The sequence below is a fragment of the Paramormyrops kingsleyae genome, chromosome 8 (genome assembly GCF_048594095.1).
Source record: "Paramormyrops kingsleyae isolate MSU_618 chromosome 8, PKINGS_0.4, whole genome shotgun sequence".
NCBI classification, from domain to species: Eukaryota; Metazoa; Chordata; class Actinopteri; order Osteoglossiformes; family Mormyridae; genus Paramormyrops; species Paramormyrops kingsleyae.
The window spans coordinates 16,662,541-16,686,505 of NC_132804.1; the positions used below are offsets into that span (position 1 = coordinate 16,662,541).

The 23,965-nt window shown below is 48.6% G+C and overlaps 1 protein-coding gene across 8 annotated transcripts in view; it reads left to right on the forward strand.

The window, feature by feature from the left end:
- Nucleotides 1–23,965, forward strand: part of LOC111854936 (zinc finger protein 385A-like) — a 55,177-nt gene that overhangs the window by 16,594 nt on the left and 14,618 nt on the right. For 7 of the 8 annotated variants that reach the window (XM_023833447.2, XM_023833475.2, XM_023833438.2 and 4 more), the window contains 2 exons: nucleotides 17,270–17,415; nucleotides 22,153–22,263. In XM_023833447.2, coding sequence (XP_023689215.1) covers nucleotides 17,270–17,415; nucleotides 22,153–22,263 — 257 coding nt within the window. Of the gene's footprint in view, nucleotides 1–17,269; nucleotides 17,416–18,551; nucleotides 19,070–22,152; nucleotides 22,264–23,965 lie in introns of those variants that run through there. The other variant, XM_023833493.2, reaches the window with a different exon arrangement.

Sequence of the window (23,965 nt, forward strand, 5' to 3'; positions counted from 1 at the left end):
GATTAATATGAGTTGTATTCTCGGTTCCTGCCCCCTGTATCTCAGACCTCCTTCCCATGAAGGGCAGCTAATAGGTCATCTTCATGTTGGGGTTAGTGGAGTCACAGATGGTTTGCCTGTGACCTGTTGACAACACATGTTTGCAGGACACATCAGTACATGTCTTCAGCACTTGTATGGCTAGCAGTGGCCTTGAGTGTTCCTTCTGTCTTCATCGATGAAGTGACTGTTGTCTGTGTTACCTCAGTCTTTAACTTTTCCCACAAACCTGAAAGCTTGGTGGAATGAGTCAGGCAGCTCCCTCCCTAACTGAATGTCTCCCTGATACCAAATATCCAAATATCCGATTCTGCTGTTATGAGCATGCCTGGGTAATCCATAGCTACGAAGAGGAATGTGATAGAAGGCACCATTAGGCTATTCTGAAGCTCAACTCACATGATGAACATGCACTACATTATTTTATTCAATTGGACGGTCTTCCAGGAGACAGTCCTCCAGAGCTGAACATCTGGCCCAGGATGACTGATTCATCAGCTGTTACTCTCGACACAAGGGTCTGAACTGTCATGCGTTAGGATCAGCTAGGGGTTCATTTAGGGTGTCCACCATGTAGATGAATGAAGAGATTCCATTGCTCGCAAGAGTGGGACCAAGGGGAACCCACAAAGTCACATTAATTTAGATCAGAAAGGCTGGGGGATGGTGCTTCTCTGCTCTCCGAGATCAGGATCTAAGTCATTTAGCAAGGGGCAGAAGGTGGGATCAGGGGCCTGTCTGGGCATTTCCCTCTGAAAGCACACAGCATGAATGATCTCTAAACATACAGCCAACCTAGCCGTCACAACATCACAAAGTCTCCTTCATGTGCCTCTTACCCCAGCCTCCCCCCCTGTCCGCCCCACTCCATTTTCTATTCAATCTCCCACCTTCCCAATTCATTTGGTGAATTGGCTTCCTGGTCTGTTTTCCTCAGTGTGTCTCACACCCAGATAAATCAGATCCCACTGACTTCATTGGAGGAACCACAGAAGTCAAATGAAAATGGCATCAGTTCACTGACACATTTCCCATAATACACTTGCCTTTTTCCTTCTGCCGGGCTGCAGAAAGCCTGTATGTGACCTGCCCATTTCTGCACATCCAGTCTGAGTGCTAACATGAGCAGCACTGACTGGTCTCTCTGGGCGACCCTCAGGTGCTGGAGCTCCTGTTGGCTGCTTGCTCTCACCTTCTCTCCATTTTGCAGCTCTTTATTTACAAGACATGAAAACAGCGCATATAGGGGCAGTCTAATTATATTCATGAACATTTTTGCCTCCGCAGAGCAAGAGACAGGAGAGATTCTTGACCAGGTGTCTGCAATAAGTCCCGTGCAAAACACACCGTATTGTCTATATTTTTGGTTTATGTTACCTGCCCTGCCTACAAAGAACATCTTTCTTACAGGTTTTTTTGAAATATGTATTGTCAAAAAATTCACAACCAAAGTCAGGATCATGATATTAAGGTAATGTAGAAAGTACGGCAAACAGCAGGATTATTGCAGAATTTGTACCTCCATTCTGCTGTTCCTCTCTTCCTCCACTCCACTGTTCTCTTTATTTTTCACCTCTGTATAACCGCCCCCCCCCCTCTCTTTTTTTATCAGGAACAATCAATGGATTTTCCATTTGACTGCTTTGGATTGCCGCAGTCAAAGACATGGGGAGAGATACATGAGGGGGGGGGGGGGGGGTAGATACAGTGTGGATATGAATGAACAAGAAACAGAATGGCAGGCATGAGCAGGAGCGACAGCAGTGCTCTGTCACACGCCGTGTCACGTGCAGCTCTCGTCAGGAGTCCCTCATAGGCTCTGGGACATGCGCACTGCGACCCAGAGAGCCAGTGCACTCCTGCCACAATCAGGAACCACTGCATGTGCACTGGTGCAACTGACAGTATCTCCGACACACTTATTAGGGGGCAATAAATAAATGAATGAGTAAATAGTGTGGGAGGTATGTATTCAAACTTCAGTTATTTATAATATAGACAGACAGAAAGAGTGAGAGGGACAGAGAGCGAGGGAGAGAGTAAGAGAGAGAGGGAGAGAGTGAAAGACAGATAGAAGGAGACAGAGAGCCAATGAGAGAGAGGTCAAGAAGGAGAGAGAGATAGAGACAGGGAGAGTGAGGGACAGAGACATAAAGCCAGTGAGAGAGGGATGGAGAGAGCAAGAGAGGGGGACAGAAACAGGGAAGGAGATAGAGGGTGAGAGACAAAGAGTAACTGAGGAAAGAGAGAGTGACAGAGTGGGACAGAGAGAGGGAGAGAGACAAAGAGGGACAGAGAGAAGGAGAGGGAGACAGAGACGGACAGAGAGCCAAGGAGAGAGGGAGAGAGAGACAGATAAGGTCAGAGAGGGGGATAGAGCCAGGGAGAGAGGGACAGGGAGAGGAAATGAGTGTGAGAGACAGAGAGGGAGGAAGAGGGAAAGAGAAAGAGTGAGAGAAGCAGAAGGCCCTGGAATGCTCTTGAACCTCCTGAACCACACTGAACGTGAGAAATCACGCTCACACACACTGGCATCCACACTCACACAGGTGCTTGATTCCGTCCCCCCCCTCTCCTCCGCCATTCTCCTCCCCCACGTGGTTCCCTCTGATTTGGGAAGAGCAGAAGGTGCTAGCGTGTTAGCCCCCCCATTCATCAGGACGGAGACGTCCAAAGCCATTCATACTGATATCTGTATACACTGCACATTCCTAGCACTACTAAATGATTCATGGCTCACTAATCGCCCGTTACTTTCCTGTTAATTGGATGAGAATGACTTTGAGGTCACAAATACAGGAGCTGGCCGTGGGTGTAGCACACAGGTGCGTAATGAGGAGCAAGAAATTCAGGAAAGCATAACTGAGGACAAACCTGTAGTGCAGGGGTGCCCAACTCCAGTCCTGGGGGGCCAGTGCCCTGCACAATTTTGGGTTTCCCGTCATTTAACACACCTGATTCAACTTGTGCTAATTAACACACAGCTCTTGAGCTGAATCATTTATGGTGGAAAAGGGAAAGAACTAAGCTACACAGGGCTCTGGACCCCCAGGACTGGAGTTGGGCAGCCCTGCCGTAGTGTGTGGCTGTGTTTCGGCTCAGGAGGCCAAAAAGAACAAATTAGTATCCCACTAAGGGCGTGTGAGCCAAGATGTGAGAGAGTGGATGAAATAGCAGGGATTCACAGAGAAAAGAAGGAATGTGGAGTAACTTCATTGTAAACAGAGTCAGTCACACTGGGCATTTGTTTTACAGGCTAATGGGACAGTTAGCATACCAAAAGCAGCCTGGCTAGTTACGAGTCTCTCAGGAACAACCAATCAGAGCTGTGTACGAGAATCGCTCCTGTCACCACGGCGAATGGGACAATGCGACACGGAGGGATATCAGGTTGCAGGGGTTTCCTGCTTGAGATAACAGTGAATTGGGGCAGGAACGGGGTCAGCACAAACAGCGGCGGCAAGCAAAAACAAAGAGAAGACTTCTGTGTACAACTCGGGGAGTGCAAATGACAGCAGGCAGTGCAGCGGGGACAGGAGAGAAAAACAAAAGCGCTAAGAGGGCTAACAGCGCTAAAAGAGCTAACGCTACAAGGGCCACGGAGTCTGGATTAGCACAATATTCAGTCACCTGACGTAGTACTCGCAGTCACATGACGTAGTACTCGCAGTCACATGACGTAGTACTCGCAGTCACCTGACCTTCTCAAGGTGGCCACATCTTTACACTGTCAGAATGGCTGTCACATTCCAGCTTAATGTTTAATAACTTTAATGATGTTTATGGACAGGATTTTTCAAGCAGCCTGCTAATGCCATAAACCCAGTGTGACAGGTCTACATTTCATAGCTTCAGTCTCCCCCCCCCCCCCCATTCTTTTCTGGCCGAGGAGTGAGTCTCACACCCACTCTCCCACCCACCGTGGGTGAATGATTTCGGCTCCTCCCGTTCTCTATAGAACTGGCCGCAGTCAGGCAGGGAATGGCAGTAAAGTTGATTTAATGGCCAATCCATCAGCGTGGATTTCACTCGTCCAGAAAACAACACAGGAGGCAGGCATTATATCACCAACCCCCCCCCCCCCCCCCGGAAAGTGTTTGCTGGAGAGCGGGCGTCCGGGGCTCCGCTCGTCCTTCCTGCGTGAAGGATGCTGTTATTTACATCAGCTGCTTTTACTGGCCATAGATTAGCGACACGCGCCTGTGATCCATGCGGCTGCTCGTGACAAACAGTGATTCTTGGCTTAAACTTCCCTTCAATGCTTGAAAACGGGAGACGTTCAGTAGCTGAAGAGCAGCTTTCAGAGTCGGGATGCGATCACTTTTAATTCCAGCTGTAAAGTCAATGCCTGCCACTGGCAGCCGTGTTGCTCAGTCGGGGGGCCGCCGGATGCGATGCCAGTGCCGCTATTACGCCCATTCACATTCACATAACTTAACTCCGATTGGCCCCCGCAATACTTACAGAGGAAATTCTTTCATTTTGATATTCTGCTGTTATTCTACCCATGACTTCGATCCTGATCTTAGATTCTGGCCCCCATTGCTAATTCTGGGAAAAATAAGAGGGAAACCGAAGAGTGTTTTATATACTAGCCAACAATATAACATTTTATCTACTTATATTGCTGCATTTCCTGAGTGAAGCGATGCAATGAGTTTAAGCAAATTGGTCAAGGCCCTCAGGGAAGTACCTGGAACTACCCTTAACGACCCTCAACACCAGCCACTGCTCTAAATCCACCAGCGTCAGCGATTAAAAACCGTTAAAGTGAGAGGTAACACCTCAACATGCAAATACATGCTGTTCTTAATGCAGCTGGTTTGTGAAATTAACAAAAAAAAATCCCCTCTGGGCTCAATAAAGTTCAACTAATCTAATTTAATCTAATCTAAAATCTTGCCAGTAGGTTTCTCATTCTGATTTTTCCCGAAAGCGAACACAGCTTGGAATCTCTGAATGTACGAGACTACAAAGGCGTGCATGTGGCTCAGCAGTCCACTTGAGTGATAGTCCCGATTTCAGGTCCCATGGGTACACTGCAGTCAAATCTGTACCAGCTACATCTTCTGTCTCATTTACATGGAATGATGTGCGGCGTGTTTGTTTTCCATTTGTGTGTAAGGGGGCTTCTGCTTCCTTCCTGCTAATCTGAGTGGATATGGATGCCACTGAACCCTATTACATGGATGGGAAGCACTGTGGAGGAGGGTAGGGGGTGATTTGGGATGCGTGTCACGTGGGGTCAGTTTTCGCAATCATCTACTGCAGAGAGAAATGGTGACAGAGAAATAGAGCGGGGAAGAGAGAGAGGAACAGGAGAAGAGGCAGGAAGACAGAGAGAGTGAGACGAAAAGGCAGAGAGTCGCAAGTCAGAGAGTGACAAGCTGAGAGAGAGAGACAGAGAGAGAGTGAGACAAAGGAGGAGAAACAGTGAGACAGAGAAAGAGAGAGAGAGAAAAGGAGGAGAAACGGTGAGACAGAGAGAGAAAAGGAGGAGAAACGTGAGACAGAGACAAAGAAGGAGAAAAGGAGGAGAAATGGTGAGACAGAGAGAGAGAAAATGAGGAGAAACAGTGAGACAGAGAGAGAGAAAAGGAGGAGAAACTGTGAGACAGAGAGAGAGAAAAGAAGGAGAAACGGTGAGACAGAGAGACAAAGAAGGAGAAATGGTGAGACAGAGAGACAGGGAGAGAGAAAAGGAGGAGAAATGGTGAGACAGAGAGAGAGAGAAAAGGAGGAGAAATGGTGAGGCAGAGAGACAAAGAAGGAGAAATGGTGAGACAGAGAGAGAGAGAGAAATGGAGGAGAAACGGTGAAACAGAGACAAAGAAGGAGAAATGGTGAGACAGAGACACAGAGAGAGAGAAAAGGAGGAGAAATGGTAAGACAGAGAGAGAGAAAAGGAGGAGAAATGGTGAAAGAGAGAGAGAAAAGGAGGAGAAATGGTGAGACAGGGAGACAAAAAGAAGGTGAGAGAGACAGAGAGAAATACGGGAAGAGGTAGAAAGATGAAGAAGCAGAGGCAAAGAGAAATGGAAGGATGGAGAGAGACAGACAGGGACACAGGATGAAATGGAGATCAGGAGTGAATGGAAAAGAGGAATAACAAAGGCCTGTAATGAAACAGCAGAGCAGAGGAGACGGCCAGCAAATGGGCTGTTTATACACAGATACAATGATGGGAAAGGCAGACGCTGGGAACACAAAGGAGCAGACGCAGTGCTGAGCTGCCAGGTAGCTAAGCCCCCACCCCGTCACTCGCTACATCGTCACCAGGCTTTATTTATTCCCGTATTTACTTTTCCAGTGTCACGTCTGGGGATCTCAGCTGGGTGCCGTAGAGACCGGCATACTGACAAGCGCACAATGTCTGTCACCGCCAGTAATTCCTGCGAAATCATACATCAGCAGACACACTAGCCCCTGACCTTGACCGCGGCGCCTCTATCACATTCCTCCGCTGCTCACTGGCGGACCGTGTGTTCTGCCTCATTCCCCCCCATCTCCAGCGTGCGGCAATTACTCAGATTGTATCAGCCATCCATCAGCAGCTTGCAAATGAAGCAGCGGGAGCACTGCATGCTAATGGTGTGCAGGCTGCCCGGGCTTTGGGCAGGACGGCAAAAAGGGTGCAGCAAGAGGTGATGGGAATAAAAAAATATAAAAATAACAATAATAATAATAATGATAATAATAATGTCTGCACTGATTTATTGTCACCATTTCCATCCTATCACATCATAAAGAGTTCTTATGTTCTTATGTTCTTATGTTCATAGCCGGTTGGCTTAAGCTGGCGATGACTATGTCTGTGAGGTGGCCAATGAGGAGATATTACTAAGTCATTTAGCCAATGAGGAGAAATAGTTAGCCAGTTGTCCAATGAGGAGAGAGTCAGCCTTTTAGATTTGATTCCATCACCCAGAGACACAGGCGTACCTCCATACACACACACACACACACATCATACATTCCTCATTGTCCTTTGGCTCTGAATTGTTTTTGCCAGGCTCTCACTTAGTAACTGCACGTTTTGGATCATCTTGGTCCTGCTCTGACAGTGGGCACACACACACACGCTTGAAAATCTGCCGTTTTTGTCTGTGTAAGCTGCACGAAGGTTAATGAACACTAAGGTATTTTCACGAGGTTGCATTTTCTGTCAGAAACATACACAGTAAAACAAGCCACATGCTTCCTCGTGATATTTTCTTCTTTGCCCTGTGTCGGCTCAAATGCATGCCTTCATATGTATGTCTGAAATGTGAGCTTTGGGCAGGGGCTGGACGTGTGACTTTATAAATACACATGATTTTATATAAAAGCTGCCTTGGCTTCAAAGGCTTAGAGGTAATAGCGTAAATCAGAGGAAGTGGAAAAGAAATGGAAATAGGTCACACAAGGAAGGTAGGAGGGAGAGTTTGCATGAGAAAGATAACAACCTACAGAGATAAATCTAAATTCCATCCAGGTAATTAAAATGCACAAAACCAGGCAAGAATCACAGCTTTCATTATGAGATTCCCCTTGAGCTAGTGACACTGCGTGTGGTTTACTAGCATATTTTCGTAAGTAACTTACTAGTGTAAGGCGTCAATTTAAGATGCCTCTAAAATTAGAACGTGTGGCCAACCTGTTTTGAAATGACCCGCAGAAGAAGATGATCGCATGGGGTGTCGCCGGTGGAATGGGTGACACGATCTTTGGCTTAATATGGCAGCCAAAGCCAGCTGCTCGTTGGACGTCGTTCCGAGGAATCAGTGGAATCCAAAACACTGGATCGAGCGTTTACTGGAAGGAGAAATGCAAGCTGCCAGAGGGCGTGAGTGTATTCTTGTCCAAAAGGAGAAGTAGCGAAATGGAGACATTTAATTTTAGGCAGTATATTAGTAATTCATTTCTCTGAAGTCTTTATTCCTTGCAGGAATTTATGGTAATGGCTATTGTAAGACTTGGTGTGTTAGAGTTAGAGATGTTGGTCAGGCACAAATGTCAAGCAATCATTTCAAGTCTCGATAGCAGGGTGAGATAAGTATTGATGGTACCTAAGATTGATTTGTAGGATTTCTCCAGTATCTCATTCACAAATCGAGGAGACTTTGCAGAGTTGGGTTAGTTTTGCTGTGCCATCTTTAAAGACCCAGCTCTTCTGAGAAGATGAGTGAGTAAAGGTAAATGGTGTGTGGATATATCTCACAGGCTCAGGTCACAGAGGCACTATTCAGAAAATAACAAGTACCATAAATTTTCAGATGTTACTGCTTGCTCCTTTCTCCTCTGGTTTGGCTCATTTTCACAGGCTTCTGAGAAATAGTTGTGGGAAGAGTAAAACCAAACACACAGAGGTTTCTCAAAACACAGAGTTATTCCAACGCAGGGAGATAATCTGGGAATTACTGCGGTTATCAGTATGAAGGCCCTCACACTCTATACTAGAACGTTTGGCTACCTGTAACCTGAGGTGGCTGAATTTGGACAAAACCCAAGAGAGTTTGGATTGATTGAGCTGGTCGGACTGGGCATGTGGAGGATGGAGCTGGTTGGACTGCGTATGTGGATGATGGAACTGGTCGGACTAGGTTTCCATGTGCTTTAAGTGCTCAGAGCCGGGATGTCAGCATTTTTCTGTACTTGGTATGAAAGCCAGGGAGAACTTCTCACGAGCGACCATCCGTCCAGCCGGCCTCAGCTTCACCATAAAGGTGTGCCATGCATAGATTTAAAGTCCCCCCCCCTACCCTCTCTGAGGCTCAGAAGCCACGGCACTGCCGCATTGGGCTGGCAGCTGTAAATCTCTTCACCCCGAAGCCAGTGCCAGATCCTAGCTGAAGGACAAAGGAACTCGGGGCTGAGAAGACAATGGCGTAATCCAAAGACCTCGAAGAAAACTGCCAGCACACAGAAAGTTCCTCCTCACTTCAGAGGACCCAACCTGTGTGGGCTGGTTCTGTTAGGCTTGGCAGGTGTCCGAGGAATTACCTGGGGATAAAGCAGGCCAGGTGTGTGAGTCAGAGCTGCACAGGGACAATCTTAGATCTGATCCAGGACAGCTGACACGTCCCCCTGCCCGCCACCACCAGTTGAGGTATTCATGTTTTTTTTGTCCTCAGCAAATTAGACACCATGGATAGCAATTAGACAAAACTACAGCCTCACCTATGTGCTAGAACTGTAGTGTATAGACGAGGGAGTCACTCTCCGCGGGGCTGTTATCAGCTTGAAGTGTCATTACGCTCATCCACCCTGTTATTAAACGTCTGCCGTTGACGCCGACAATCTCACGTTCAGTAGTTTCTTCTGTCGTCCCGCTAGCACCTGCGGCTCAATGTGCTGATCAGACCTTAATGACGAATGCCTTTCTTAAAATTTTATAATCCATCACACGTGTATAAGATAACCGGCTAGTTGTTTAAGAACCATAGATCTTGGCAGTGTCGCAAAATAATGACTAGCTCAGAACCACATGTCTACAATGACTGTAATTACTTCTCCTGTTTTGCCTTGAGATGCGTTATCTGCGGTATCGTGTTATGGTGTGTGATTCTCGTCCCATATTTTGTTTTGACTTGGTATCGGGACTGGAAGGCTCGGCATGTGGGGAGGACAGTAATAATCAGACTCGCCCAGCCAATCTGCACACTTCATTCATTTATTGCCTGCATCATGTGAAGCATAGCAGTGTCTGCCTGTTTGATTTCCTGGCAAATGAACCGATCCAGTGATGTCGTTAGAGTATGTTTTGGAGGTCTGAGGTGAGACACGTTGTTCAATAGCAGTGGGGGGTGCCGGGGGGGGGGGACTAAATAACATGAATAAATCACAGAAGGTTCTGGATGACACGGGAGGGCAAGACGATTTTGTTTGAGTGGGGCGATTAATCCTTCCCGTTGTCAGCAAACGTCACATGGGGCTGCATGCGGACGGCCGGTAACGTCAGCAGCGAGGCTGCCGTCCATGTTACGCCAGCGCGGCTGAGACGCTGGGCGCAGGAGCAGAGCGCGGCGGAGAAGCAGAGAACTTTGATAATCTGTGATGGGCGGGGGAGGAGATACTGCTGGAAAGAGGAAGCAGATATTCAGCTACTGAATTAGTGCAATGCTGCATGATTCAAGGGGGCGTGCTCCTTTGGTCAGACCTTGGGGAATACGGTGCAGTCCGAATGGCGTGTCCAGGGGTTTGTGCCTCTGACATGCTGACGCACACACTTCCAATGCCTAAAATAGGGCCGTTCTGCTCAAGGTGGGTGGAAATGTCACGGAAAACTATCAGGTAACCTGCCTGTCAGGAGGCAAGATGCATGAGTCTCCAGTGCACCCCCTTGTGGTCATGAGAGATACATTCTCCATGTGGCCATGCTTCACCAAAGCAAAGATGTATCAAGCTTTTGCAAGGTTTTTCTTCATATTTTTAAGTAAATTCAAAAAGCACGATATATAGTAAAATCCTTAAATGTGTTTCCACCTCTTTGGTGTTATTTCTGAAACGTTGGTTTAAATGTGTAATTTATTGTGACAAGGCAGAGAAAAACAGGTGCAAATATAGATACTGTACATTTGTACTGACGTGCTATATCGTAGTGGAAAACAGTGACGATAGGATGTCCGAACACTGGTTGATTCATGGGCTCTGAAACTCCAGCAGCAGTGTGAAGTGTGAGGAAGTGTGAGGAAATGTGAGGAAGTGTGAGGAAATATGAGGAAATGTGAGGAAGTGTGAGGAAATGTGAGGAAGTGTGAGGAAGTGTGAGGAAATGTGAGGAAATATGTGGAAGTGTGAGGAAGTGTGAGGAAATGTGAGGAAGTGTGAGAAAGTGTGAGGAAATGTGAGGAAGTGTGAGGAAGTGTGAGGAAATGTGAGGAAGTGTGAGGAAATATGTGGAAGTGTGAGGAAGTGTGAGGAAGTGTGAGGAAATGTGAGGAAGTGTGAGGAAGTGTGAGGAAATATGTGGAAGTGTGAGGAAGTGTGAGGAAATGTGAGGAAGTGTGAGGAAGTGTGAGGAAGAAGTAACGAGCAGTAAGGTTTCCTGACAGAGCTCAGGCCTACTGACGGGCAGCGTAAGATGAGCAGCCTGGACATATAAACCGACTGAGAGTCAGTGGGAGAACATCAGTGACAGATAAGAGGAAAGTCTCACGTTTCATCTAAAGTTTACCGTGCACCATAAACCCATATGAAAACCATAAAAATGTCAGCGATTATAAGATCACTATCCTAAAAATGTCACCTGAGGCCACTCCTAATATCTGAAAAGCAGGGATTTGATGTTCAAAGTCACGTCATCGGGTGCCTGTATTGACTTTTGGGATAATCCGCAGGCTTTGCCTAACTTTTATCTCCTTTGCCACATCTGTTTTAAAGAAAGACTCCTCAGAAAATGGAGAATGCAGGGTGGTATTATGTAATAAGTCATCCAAAAGACAGGGGGCGCAATATGAAAAAAAAACTATGCATGGATGGTCTGAGCCATCTTGCTCTTATTTGAGGGCAGAGGAGGGAGCTTCGCTCCTGGGGTTCGACCTGGGATGCAGAAATGGGGTTGGCTTATTCAGCGAGGCTGGATCCAAGCGAATATGGCTGCCAGTCATTTCTGTTTGCCACTTCGCACAAGTCGGGCAGTAAGTTGGGCTCTGATGTTTAGCTTCGTACTATATCTATCAGAGAGATGTTTTTGTATCACAAAATGACTGGATCAGATGGGGCACCAATGTTTCCACTGCGGTAATACTCTGGTTTATCTGCCAGTGATTTGTCTACATCAGCCATGGGGATAGGCAAGGCATGCAACCTAACAGGGATCTGACTGACGGTTCCAGAACCACTGTTACTGCGGCAACCTGGCTGCCCGGTTCCACCCTGTTCTCTGGCAGCTTTGAATCACTCTCGGTTTTCCTGACCGGAGCTATGTTGGCATGCTGGTTGATGCCCGCGTGCAGAGAGAGATTCCCACTGACAGACGGGCTGACGGATGACCAAACGGGCCGAAAGACATGAGGAGAACAGTCAGCTGAAATCTAAGAGAGGCTAGATCAGTTACAGCTAACGCTGACAGCGGCACACACAGCCAGACAGCTCTGTACACCTGCAAGCAAATGTCTTCATAACGGCAAAACAGCTTTGCCATGATGCCTCTGCTGCCTCAGTGATCCTTAACAGCCTGCCTCTGTCTCTGCCTCTGTCTCGAACTCTGTGTTTTCATCCAAAACCCCTCCCCTTCCGTATCAGTGTCCTTGGTCATTTTGAAATATCATGTCCTTTAAAATGCAATGAAGCACCTGTTAGGAAGTAGCCTAAACATTTACTGGGATAATAATTAGGCCTGGAGATATTTCTGCTTGAATATTTAGCTTCAGATTGACCTTCAACATGTATTTTGGACCCTTATAATAATATGGTAATATCAGAGTCTTATTGATGCATTTACAGTTCACAAATCATGCGTTTACTTATGTAACCATGTACAAAACCTGCTGTTTGCCCAATTATATTAAACTAAGACAGACAACTTTTATAAATTCTGAAGTTAAAAGCAAATATACACTTTAGATACATGTGACATACTAGGAAATGCTCACTGGCTGGACCCATAGGTATGTGAGAATGTTCATTGGCTGGCCCTGCAGGAATGTGTGAATAATGATTGGCTGGCCCTGTAGGCCCGTGTTACCTGTGATTGCTCATTGGCTGGTCCCGTAACAGCATGTTTATCGGCCTGTAGCTGTAGTGCCTCACGGTCACAGCATTAAGATCACCCGCAGGTTCAGGTTTTGAGCCTGGCAGCGATGGAAAAAAAGAAACCGTTTCAAAGCCAACAACGAGCTCGACACACCAGCTCCATGGGGGCCACTGATTGAAACAGCTTCACACCCCTATCACGCTGTGACTCCCCCCACCCCCCAACGCAGACATCGATCCTTTTGTCGGAGGTTTCATTCCTGTGTCCTCAGACATCTGTGTTAGAGAAGCATGCTGTGAACATCCAGGATCGTTTGGGGAGGGGGGTGCTGCCACTGGGGTCTGCCGCCACTCTCCCCAGGAGGACCCCCCCCCCCACACACACACACACACACACACCAGCAAGCCCCCCCCCCAGATTTTATTGGATAATAATGAGTGTGAGCTGCAGCTTTCATGCGGGAGACACTCCCTGTCTTGTCCTGCCATGATTCATGTCCAGCATCCAATGCAATTACTCTCTAAATCTTTGCTTGCCTTGTGACAAGCAGACAGAAGCCGATGCTGGGTAGATAAGTCATATCCAGAAGAGTGGCTTATGCAAACAAGAGAGGGAGAGTGAAAGGGACTGGGGAAAATACAGGGATGTCAGGCATCTTTGACTCCGGACTGAAACTGAAGAGCAGCACCGAAGTAGCATAATCATGGTAACAGACGACTGCTTCTCTCCTACGCTAATGCTAATGTCTCCATTCAAGATTCAAGATTGATTATTTTCATTGTATACAACAGTACAATGAGACTGGGGTAGCAGCCCATCGAGCAGCGCAAACAAAACACAAGACAATACATGTAACATTTAACAATATCCTGTGCTTTATGTTAATTTCATTCACTCCACTCTCCTTCCACTGACTCCAATACAGTGTGGACTGCTGTCCTACAGAGACAGTCCAGACCTACATGTTTTGAATTATTATCTGTATTTCGTTTGTCTTGGGCTACCACCCTGCAGTTTCCTTTGAGGGGGCAGGAAACGCTTTCAGCTTTCCTCCGTATCGCCTTTTCTTTTAATCAACAGTAGTAGCTTATAAAACAATGAATATCTATCCATCCATCGTCCTTAACCCAGGTGATGGTCATTTGGAGCCTGTCCCAGGCAACATGGCAGCCAAGGCCGGGGCCACTCTGGAGGTTTAGAGACACAAATCAGCTGCATTTCTTTGGACCCATGCAACACTGGAAGAACATTTAAACTCCACACATACGGAGTGGAGGCAGGACTCTGTAGATGTGGGATGGTTGATTAGCTGAAAGCACTCGTTTTAATCAGTTAGATAAATATGACAACATTAGAAGGTCTTTTTGATCTTTAGACACTAAAGCATGAACAGGCGGTGTGGGGGGGGGGGGGTGGGGTGGGGCTGAACCCGGGGACAAGATGAGGGTGGGAGAGAGTCGATAAGCTCCAGTTTTCACTCCAGTAATCTTCCCAAAATCCAATAAGCCATTAACCCTTAATCGATCCCGTCCCACCAAATATTAGCATTAACGAAGTGAGAGGGGCCCGAAACGGAGGCAGGGGTGCAGAGCAGTGGGGGCAGTATTTCTTGGCAGTGCCCAGGGCTTCCAGCTGTAACCTTTCACCGGCCCCTGCTCAGCCAATTAATTAAGAAGATCCCTGTCAGTATTTCTGCTTCGCTCCTCTGTTTGAGCCAATTAGCAAGTCATTTGCACGGCTGTCTGATGTGAGGACGTGCGGATGGTAGGACGCCACTGGAAAAGCGTCCATCAGTGGTGCGTTGACTGGGCCGGGTCTCCTGTGGGGCCTGTACTCCGCTCACTGCTTTTACTGTCACACGGAGGAGCACGGTGAGGGGACAGCTGCATGGGGGGGACTATAGGGGGAGGGGACAGCTGCATGGGGGGGACTATAGGGGGAGGGGACAGCTGCTTGGGGGGGACTATAGGGGGAGGGGACAGCTGCATGGGGGGGACTATAGGGGGAGGGGACAGCTGCATGGGGGGGACTATAGGGGGAGGGGACAGCTGCATGGGGGGGACTATAGGGGAAGGAGACAGGTGCATGGGGGGACAATAGGGGGAGGAGACAGTTGCATGGGGGGACAATAGGGGGACGGGACAGGTGCATAGGGGGACAATAGGGGGAGGGGACAGGTGCATAGGGGGACAATAGGGGGAGGAGACAGGTGCATAGGGGAGAAGTGCAAGGGGAAACAATAAGACCAACAACAGTGCAATAAGAAACGAGTCAGTACAAGACAAAAGAGGGAAATAATAAATATGCAATTAATAGCTGGTGCATCAGGGAACGATGTGTGAATAGCAAGAGATATACAGTGCTGATAAAGTGCAGATGTGGAATAGTGAAGGGCAGTGTGCAATACTGTCATTGTGCAGCAGTAAGGACTCATCACTGGCCGTATAGTAGGAGTGATTATAGTGCGGCATGTAATTATGGATTCCCGCCATGTTGTGGGAATCTGAGCAGCATCTCCATCATCCTCGTCTGCTGCAAGGCCACCCCATCCAAGCCTGGGGTCCACCAGACCAAGGCTGCCATTACGTGTGAAAAAAAACAAATGCTTATTATACAGGCGAGATGGCGTGTGCTTCCTGCCTCGCTCGTCACGGTATAGTTATGCTGCTTGCAATGGCTTCGTATTTGTTCACTAAGGTAGGATTCCTGGAGGCTTTCCTTGGCTGTGTTGTGACTGCAGTGACTGATGGACAGCTGGCTGAAAGGGGATAGGAGGGGGGGCAGAATGCTGGGGGTGATGCAGCATGGGGTAGGAGCAGGCCGGGTGGAGAAGGGGGACAGCATGAAGTAGAAAGCAATGAGCAAAGAAAGAGCGCTTATTGGGGAGAAGCTGGTATCTGCAGCAGGCCAGCTGTGAAGCTTAAGCTGCTTAGGCTCCCAGGGGAAACGTGCAAGACGCCTGAGAGACGTAGCCACAGCAAAGCCGAAAGGGAGGAGAGAGGGGCAAGGGGGGGAGGAGGGGAGGGCAGAGGAAGGGAGAGGAGAGGAGGAGGGGAGAGGAAGGGAACTGAGTGGTGAAGTGAGGACGGGAAAGGAGAAGTGAGGGAGGAAAGGAGGGGGTGGAGAGGAGAAGATGGGAAAGAGAGGAGAAGAGTGGGAGGAGAGGATGAGGAAGGGAGAGGAGGTAGAAGAAAGGAGAGGAGAGGAGGAGGGGAAAAGGTGAGAGAAGGGGAGGAGAGGAGAGAACAGAGGAGGGCTGAAGAAGAGAAGAGAGGGAGGAGGGGATAGGATGAAGAAGGGAGAAGAGGGAGAAGAGAGGAGGGGAGGAGGAGAGAAAGGGAGAGGAAGAGGGGAGAGGAGTGGTGTTGAGAGGAGGAGAGGAGAAGGGGGAGGGGAGAGAAGAGGAAGGGAGAAGAGAAGGGGAAGAGGAGGGACAAGGGAGGAGGGGAGGAGAAGAGGGGAGAGGAGATGAGAGGAGGGGGAAGGAGGGTGTAGAGGGGAGAAGGGAGAAAGATAGGAAGAGGATAGGTGAAAGGTGAAATAGAGAAGAAGGAGGGGAGAGAGAGGACAGGAGAGCAGGGAGTCGAGAGGAGGGGAGAGGAACAAAGAAGAGGGCGAAGGTTTAGAAAGGAGGATAGAGAGAAAGAGAGAGAGAAGAAGAAGGAATGGGGCAGAGAGAGAAAGGAGAAAACAGATAGAGAAGACAGAGAGAGAGAAGGAGAGAGAAGAGGGGAGGTAGAAGTGAGAGAGGGAGAGAGTAGAGGGGAGAGGTGACGTGGGGGGCTTTTGTAATATCATTATTCAACATTTACCCAAACATGTAAAAATATGATGTTTGTTATTGAAATTCCTGTGTTGCTATCAGCCAGCTCCAGAAGGTTCTGCCAGGACTTCCTGCATTTTCAGCCCTGAGCGACTATTGTGAAACAGCTGAAAACAATTTTAATTAGGATACATGTTTGGGGAACAGGGTGAGTGCAGTGGACACAACCCCGCCCACTTCCTGGGGAGACATTAGAAATGGTTATTTCACATGAGCACAGGCAGCTCCCTGCTTTGGTTTTCAAATGGTCCCTCTTTGTTCTAAGATTCTGAACTGATGAAAAAAAAACATTCAAGTAAATGCTGGTTTTGATCAGAGGAAAAAATCATACACCGGAAAGTGATTATGGATGGGAGTGTACTTTGTTTTTCTGGTTTTAGAAGATATCGCCTCACGGGGGGGGGGGGGGCTGAGGGACAGTAAGGGCGGCTGTACAATAGGCAAAGATTTTATTTACAGAAGACCACAATTATCTCATTTGAATACGATGGCATGTTATTACGTTTTCTGTTCAACAGGACAAGATCAATATGAAAAGTCATTTGTCTTTTCTAGGTATTTGGCTTTTGTCCTGTAATAACCAAATTGAATGCACTGGACCGTCTGAATAGGAGCGTGTATTTGTGATGCTGCTGGTTCCTGGGGGTAGTTGGAGCGTGACCTGAGCAGCGCTGAGCTCCCCAGTGAGTCAGCGGGTCCTGACGTTCTCCCCCCCCCCTCCCCCCCCACAGGCAGTATCAGCCGTACCGGGGCCGTACCGGCCTTCCTGAGGACCCCCGGTGTGATCCAGCCGCACCTGGACATGAAGCCCTTCCTGCAGTTCCCCCTCGAATCGCCGCCTCCTCACAGCGTTGGGATCTTCCACAACTTCAGCGCGGTGAGGCCAAACTTTCTGGGACACATCTTTCACTGTAAAGAGTTTGTTTTTTAAGCATTTGCGTTTCTGCTGAGCGAATAAAAACTCAGCACCACCCCCCCCCCCCCCCGGCCACCACAGTATTGCCCAGCTCACCCACTTTCACAACGTGGTGCCATCAACTGATGTCCGGATGCATCCTGGATCAGAACCTCTGCCTGTTCACAGGGGTCTCGGCCATGTCCACACAGTGCCTGACCCGTGCTTTGACCCGTCCAGTCAGCTGTTATTCACCGTGATTAGCCATTGTCCCATAATTCCATGTGAGCACCAGCTCAACACATTAAAGTCACAGAACTTGCCTCTGACACGCTTCTATTCCACTGGTTCATCAAACCGACAGATCCAGAATAGGATGGAATAATCTGCATACAAGGCTCTTGTGTTCCCCACATGTTGAATTTGATGGGTGCAGTTGCTCCACTGGCCAATAGAGGGAGATGTTGGAGAAGCTTCACGTGAAGGACCTGGAAGTGAACAGAAACAGACTGGGAGGGGAGTGTGCATTCATGACAGCGCTTATCAGGCTCTGCACAGTCTCATCTCTGTTGGGGACAACTTGCTGACTTAACGGTCTTGCCTGTTTTTCATTTTATTTTTTTTAATTTGTGAAATAGCTGCAGTATGACTAGCAGACTGGTTTATACCGGTTCTGAGGAGTCAGGGGGGTGGTGAGTAAAGCCCAGGTTGGCAGCACCACCCTGACCTGTGTAAAGTCCCTGTAAAACAACACATACATGCCCATATAGCCCCCATCATCCCCACCACAGTGTCCGTGCCCCCCCTTAATAGTTACCTCCGATTGTAGTCTCTCTGGTACCTGCTAAAGCTCACAGATGCTATTGGGCTCATGGTACCTTATTGTAACGTCCCTTTGACAAAGGGGCAGATATTCACCTGCACCCCTGCCCTCACCGCTCTGATAAATACATCATCCATCCATCCATCCATCTTCTGAAATGCTTCCACAGTCTCTCTTTAGTGGAGGAAAGAGGGTTAGGAGGACAGGAGGACTAGGGGACAAAAAATGTCTGGGTGTATATTTTGCAGGCAGAAGGATCGAGGGAGGGAAAAGGAAAAAATAACCCTGTGGAGGAAAGGGGGAGAGAGAAGGGGTGGAGGAGGAGGGAAGGGATATAGAGAGTTAGAGATGGAATGGGGAGAGAATGATGGAAAGAAGGGATAAGATAAGGGATGGAATGAAGAGAGAGGGAGAGAGATGTGATGAAAGAGGGAGGGGAAGAAGCAGACAAAGAAAAGAGAGAGAGCAAGGGCAAGTTTCAAAGAGGAGGAAAAAGAGAGGAACGCAGGTCTTTGTGCCTCGGACACTTCAGTTATAAATAGACATTTTAGGGCAGGGAGAGGATGACAGCATAGGGTGAAGCAGAAAACAGAGGCAGCAGGGAGGCTCCTCGGGAAAGACAGGAGCCCCCTGAGCTGGCTGGACGCAGAGAGGAGGAGAGGAGAACAGAGGAGAGCGAAAGACAAGGAAACCTGAGTCGCCAGAGAGCTGGGGAGTGGGGCAGAGGAGAGGCACATGCAGAGGCAGGCAGCGGCACGCGCGGACGGGGGGCTGGGGCGGCCCAAAGAGCAGCTGGCTGCCACCAGCAAGGCGGTGAGTACAGGCACCTTGGGGGGTCGGTGGGGGGGGGGGGGGGGGGTCAGGGAGAGCTCATTCAACAAGATTAGGGCTTTTATTTCTGGGCTGAAATTACAGGACAGGAAGTATTACTGAGGAGCAGGAGAGGGGTCTAGGCCGTCCCGGTCCCTCTATCCCTCTATGTACAAGGGGGCTGGATGTCGCTGCTAGACAGGTCGCTGTTTCAAGCAGGTGTCTGTTAAGCATTGGGTCAGTCCCTAAATGTAGGGGGGGGGGCACCTTGGCAGCGATTCAGAGGAGCCACAGTGGCTGATGTCAGTACAAGTCACACAGGGCCACCTTGGGGTCCGAGAGGAACATTCTGTGTTGGATTGGGCTCAGGGGGAAGGAGCCGTGCGGAGAGGAGACGGGTAGGATGGGAGAACACTGGGGACTCGGGAGAGGGGTGAGGATCGGCCGCTCGGTATTCCCAGAGTTACCGGGGGCAGATTTGGAGCAGAGCACCATAAAAGCACAAGAGAGCCGCTGCATTCTTCATGTTTATAGTTTGCTGGCTGAAACAAGAACGTCTGTCCACCCCGGCACGCAGCCTGACCGAGATGTTCTTAAAGAAAGGCAGACTCGCGCGGCACACTGAAATGCAGGCAAAGCTCGCGATTCGCCGCACCACCTGGCACACGGCAAACCAGCGACAGCCGTCGTCGGTATAGCCGCAGATACTCATGAGCGCTTCTGCGACAGACCCAAACGTTTTATCCTTTTAAAAAATCAGCCACTCTCATTCTGGTCCGATTACTATTTATTTTTTTGTTCATTATTACGAAAAGCTGGAGCGACACTGACTGTCACCACGGCAGGAAGGACGGAATGAGCAGGAAGCCGTTTAAGTTAATCTGTCACATGGATTAGAGGGACAGAAAATGGTGAAACGGGAGAGCAACTTACACACGTATCTGACTCTTCTGTCCTCTAAGAGTCGGCTGCTTGGTGCAGCCGGGACTAAATGCTTATAACAAATGATGTTTGGACAGAGAGGAATGAGCGATAAGCTTTCAGTACCAGGAAAGTCAGATGTTTTTATGATTGAGTTCCCGTTCCTCGATCACTTTTTCCAAACTTAATTTAAAAAGAGCGCCACCTGCATCCAGCTCCATTTGGACGGCGCCTGCAGAGGCTGGCTGATGTTCCCGGTGCATCGCGGGGGCACTGCCGCCTCCTGCTCCCTCCTGGAGCACAGCCCTGAGGCCTTCATTGGCTTGTCGAATCCATCAATCAATCAGCCGACCAATCAGGCTGACTTCAATAAGCACATTTCTTTTTTCATCGGGGACACTTGCTGCAGATACTTTTCAGTGAATTTTCCAGAGGGGCTGAAAAAATAGAAAAGCCCAGTTTGCCAAAATATTTAATACGCCACTGGGAAAATGAGGCCTATAAATACAGATTATGGGCCATAATGGTAAAGGACATGTCAAGGTCACTGGCCACTGGATTGCAGTTTGCTGTTCCATCTGCTGGAGGCAGGGGGCAGTATCAGCAGGCTGCAGCACACTGAGACAGGGGGCTGCTGGAAAAAGGGAACTAAACAGCTGCCCAGTGGACCAAGTCTGACCCCACCTCATTCAGCTGTGCCTTCCTCTGCTCGGTCTCTCTCCCTGACCTGTCTCACTCCGTCTGTCCAATCACCTCCCTCTGACCAGTCACCTCTCTCTGTCCAATCACCTCCCTCTAACCAATCACCTACCTCTGACCAGTCACCTCTCTCTGTCTAATCACCTACCTCTGACCAGTCACCTCTCTCTGTCCAATCACCTCCCTCTGACCAGTCACCTCTCTCTGTCCAATCACCTCCCTCTGACCAGTCACCTCTCTCTGTCCAATCACCTCCCTCTAACCAATCACCTATCTCTGACCAGTCACCTCTCTCTGTCCAATCACCTCCCTCTGACCAGTCACCTCTCTCTGTCCAATCACCTCCCTCTGACCAGTCACCTCTCTCTGTCCAATCACCTCCCTCTAACTAATCACCTTTCTCAACCCAATCACCTCCTTTTGCCCAGTCACCTTCCTCTGCCCGGTCTCTCTCCCTCTGCCCGGTCTCTCTCCCTCTGACCTGTCTCACTCACTCTGACCAGTCACCTCTCTCTGACAAATCACCTGCCTCAACCCAATCACATCCTTCTGCTCAGTCACCTTCTTCTGACCTGTCTCCCTCCCACTGACCTACCTCCCTCCCACTGACCTGTCTCCCTCCCTCTGACCTGTCTCCCTCCCACTGACCTATCTCCCTCCCTCTGACCTGTCTCCCTCCCACTGACCTACCTCCCTCCCACTGACCTGTCTCCCTCCCTCTGACCTGTCTCCCTCCCACTGACCTATCTCCCTCCCTCTGACCTGTCTCCCTCCCACTGACCTGTCTCCCTCCCACTGACCTATCTCCCTCCCTCTGACCTATCTCCCTCCCACTGACCTGTATCCCTCCCTCTGACCTATCTCCCTCCTTCTGACCTGTCTCCCTCCCTCTGACCTGTCTCCCTCCCTCTGACCTATCTCCCTTCCTCTGACCTGTCTCCCTCCCACTGACCTATCTCCCTCCCACTGACCTGTATCCCTCCCTCTGACCTATCTCCCTCCCACTGACCTGTATCCCTCCCTCTGACCTATCTCCCTCCCTCTGACCTGTATCCCCCCTACTGCCTCATCAACTCACTTTGACAGATTTTCTCTTTTTTTGAATTGAGACCACAATTTCACTTTAGCAATATATTTCTCTTTTTATTGTTCTTTTGCATTACACATTGTCTTTGTAAAAATGGAACGAACTATATGTACAGTAGAGGTGTACAATACTGATATTGCTGGAGGATATTTAAACTTTTTAGATTTTCAAAGTGAGCAGCTACCATTTTTAGAATCAGCAATGTTAGCTAAAGACACAAAACTCAAATGATGGACACAATTGCATTGGCCGGTCAATCGCTTTCTGTAGTGGAGGATGATGGAGTCCATCCCAAAGAAATGATTAAATCTGACCCATAGATTGACCAGATAAAAAATGCAGTGTCATTCCTCTCTCTGACGTGTATATATCCCCACAGATGGATCCGGTGCAGAAAGCCGTGATCAACCACACCTTCGGGATTCCGCTGGTGAAGACCAAGCGCCCAGTCATCTCCTGCAATGTCTGCCAAATCCGCTTCAACTCTGAGGTATTGGTCCATCAATATGTCTGTAACAGCTTAAATCCAGAGGTATCAGTCCCTGTGTTTCTGTACATCTGCCTCATTTTTGAGTGTTACGCCATTTGTGTGTCAGTAAATCGGTTCCACCTCTTGGGTATCAGTCAGTCTGGTTGCATGTGTTGTATATATATATGCTTAGAGGTATCAGTCTATATATCAGTGCTATTCGGACGTGTCTTTCTGTCTGTCTGTCTGTCTGGTTGCCAGTAAGCTTCCATCTGCTTGAAAAAAAATATATATACAGAATGATTCCAGCTAACAGAAGATGCATCCAAACCAAAGTTACTGTTTTCCTGAATGATTTATTACTCAGGATAAATCCAGTCCGAAGTCTATGGTAGGACCTGAAAAATCGCGTGTTTGTGTTTATGCATAGTCTTAGTGTATGCCTGGTACAGCATGTGTACGTGCATGTGTGTGTCTGTGCACCTCTCATTCAGCTGACCCTACCCCCCGAAGCAGGGATGTCACCTCCTGATGGTATGTTGTCCCCTAGGTGCCCCTGTGTCCCCAAAAAACAGAGTGTTTCCTTTTGTGACTCCGGAGCCAAACACTCATCACAGACAGACATTCCCCACATCAGTGGTCATCTAGTTATCTAGTGAGTCACAGCAGATGCCTGACTTTGCAGGATTTGTATTGCTACCATACAAAGTTGATTAAGGCTTCTGCATAATTACAGGTGCACTCTGGGGTCTTGCCAATACACTGCAGTCCTGCGACTGAAAAAGCTAACAGCCACAAAGCAATAGCTACGCTTTCTCACATTTACTCTTGTTCACGTTGCTGAGACTTCGGTCCAAAGCATCTTACAGGTTACAAGAGACATCATTGCTGACAGCAGCTGATTCACAAGGGAGGTGGGGAGATGTGGAGATGTGGAGATGGGGAGATGGCTTTTAAGCAGCAGTGAAGACACAAACAACCAGCACTTTATATTGTGCAAGGGAAATAAATTAGCAACATATGTTGTTTTTCACAAAAACATGGTTCATTATCTGCCCCAGCCAGTTCATCAGCTCCATATGCAGGATACACAGAATATCATCTTTTGCTCTGATTTTATTTTTAGATTGTGCGCTGTTTACATGGTGAGTGAACCCTGTGTCCCTCCCAGCACACAGCACTCCGAGCCCCCCAGTTCAGATATCACTCCAGCTCTGGGTGTTCAGCCATGTGAGGCAGCTGGGGCGTGGGGGCTGTTTAAGGGCAGGTGCATGGAGAAATGTAACACGGTCAAGGTGGAAGAGGGAGCAGGAGAGAGGCAGAGGAAGAGAGAGGGAGAGAAGGAGAGAGGGACAAGGAGAGTGGGAGAGAGGGAGAAGGGAGAAGGGGAGAGGAAGAAAGGGAGAAGGACAGATGGAAGAGACAGTAAGAGGAGGAGAGTGGGAGAAAGAACTAGGAATGGGAAGAGAGAGGGAAAGGTGCGAGAAGGAGAAGCAGAGAGGGGGATGTGGAGAGAGAAGGAGAGAGGTAGAAGAGAAGGGAGGGAGAAAGAACTAGGAACAGAAAGCAAGAGGGAGAGAGGTAGAGGGACACAGAGAGTGGAAGAGTTGGACAGAATGAGTGAGCAAGTGAGAGAAAGAAGGAGAAGTGAAAGGGAGAAAAGGGAGAAGGAGAAAGGAAGAGGGAGAGAGATGTCATTCTGTTGTGATGGACGTCCTTGCCC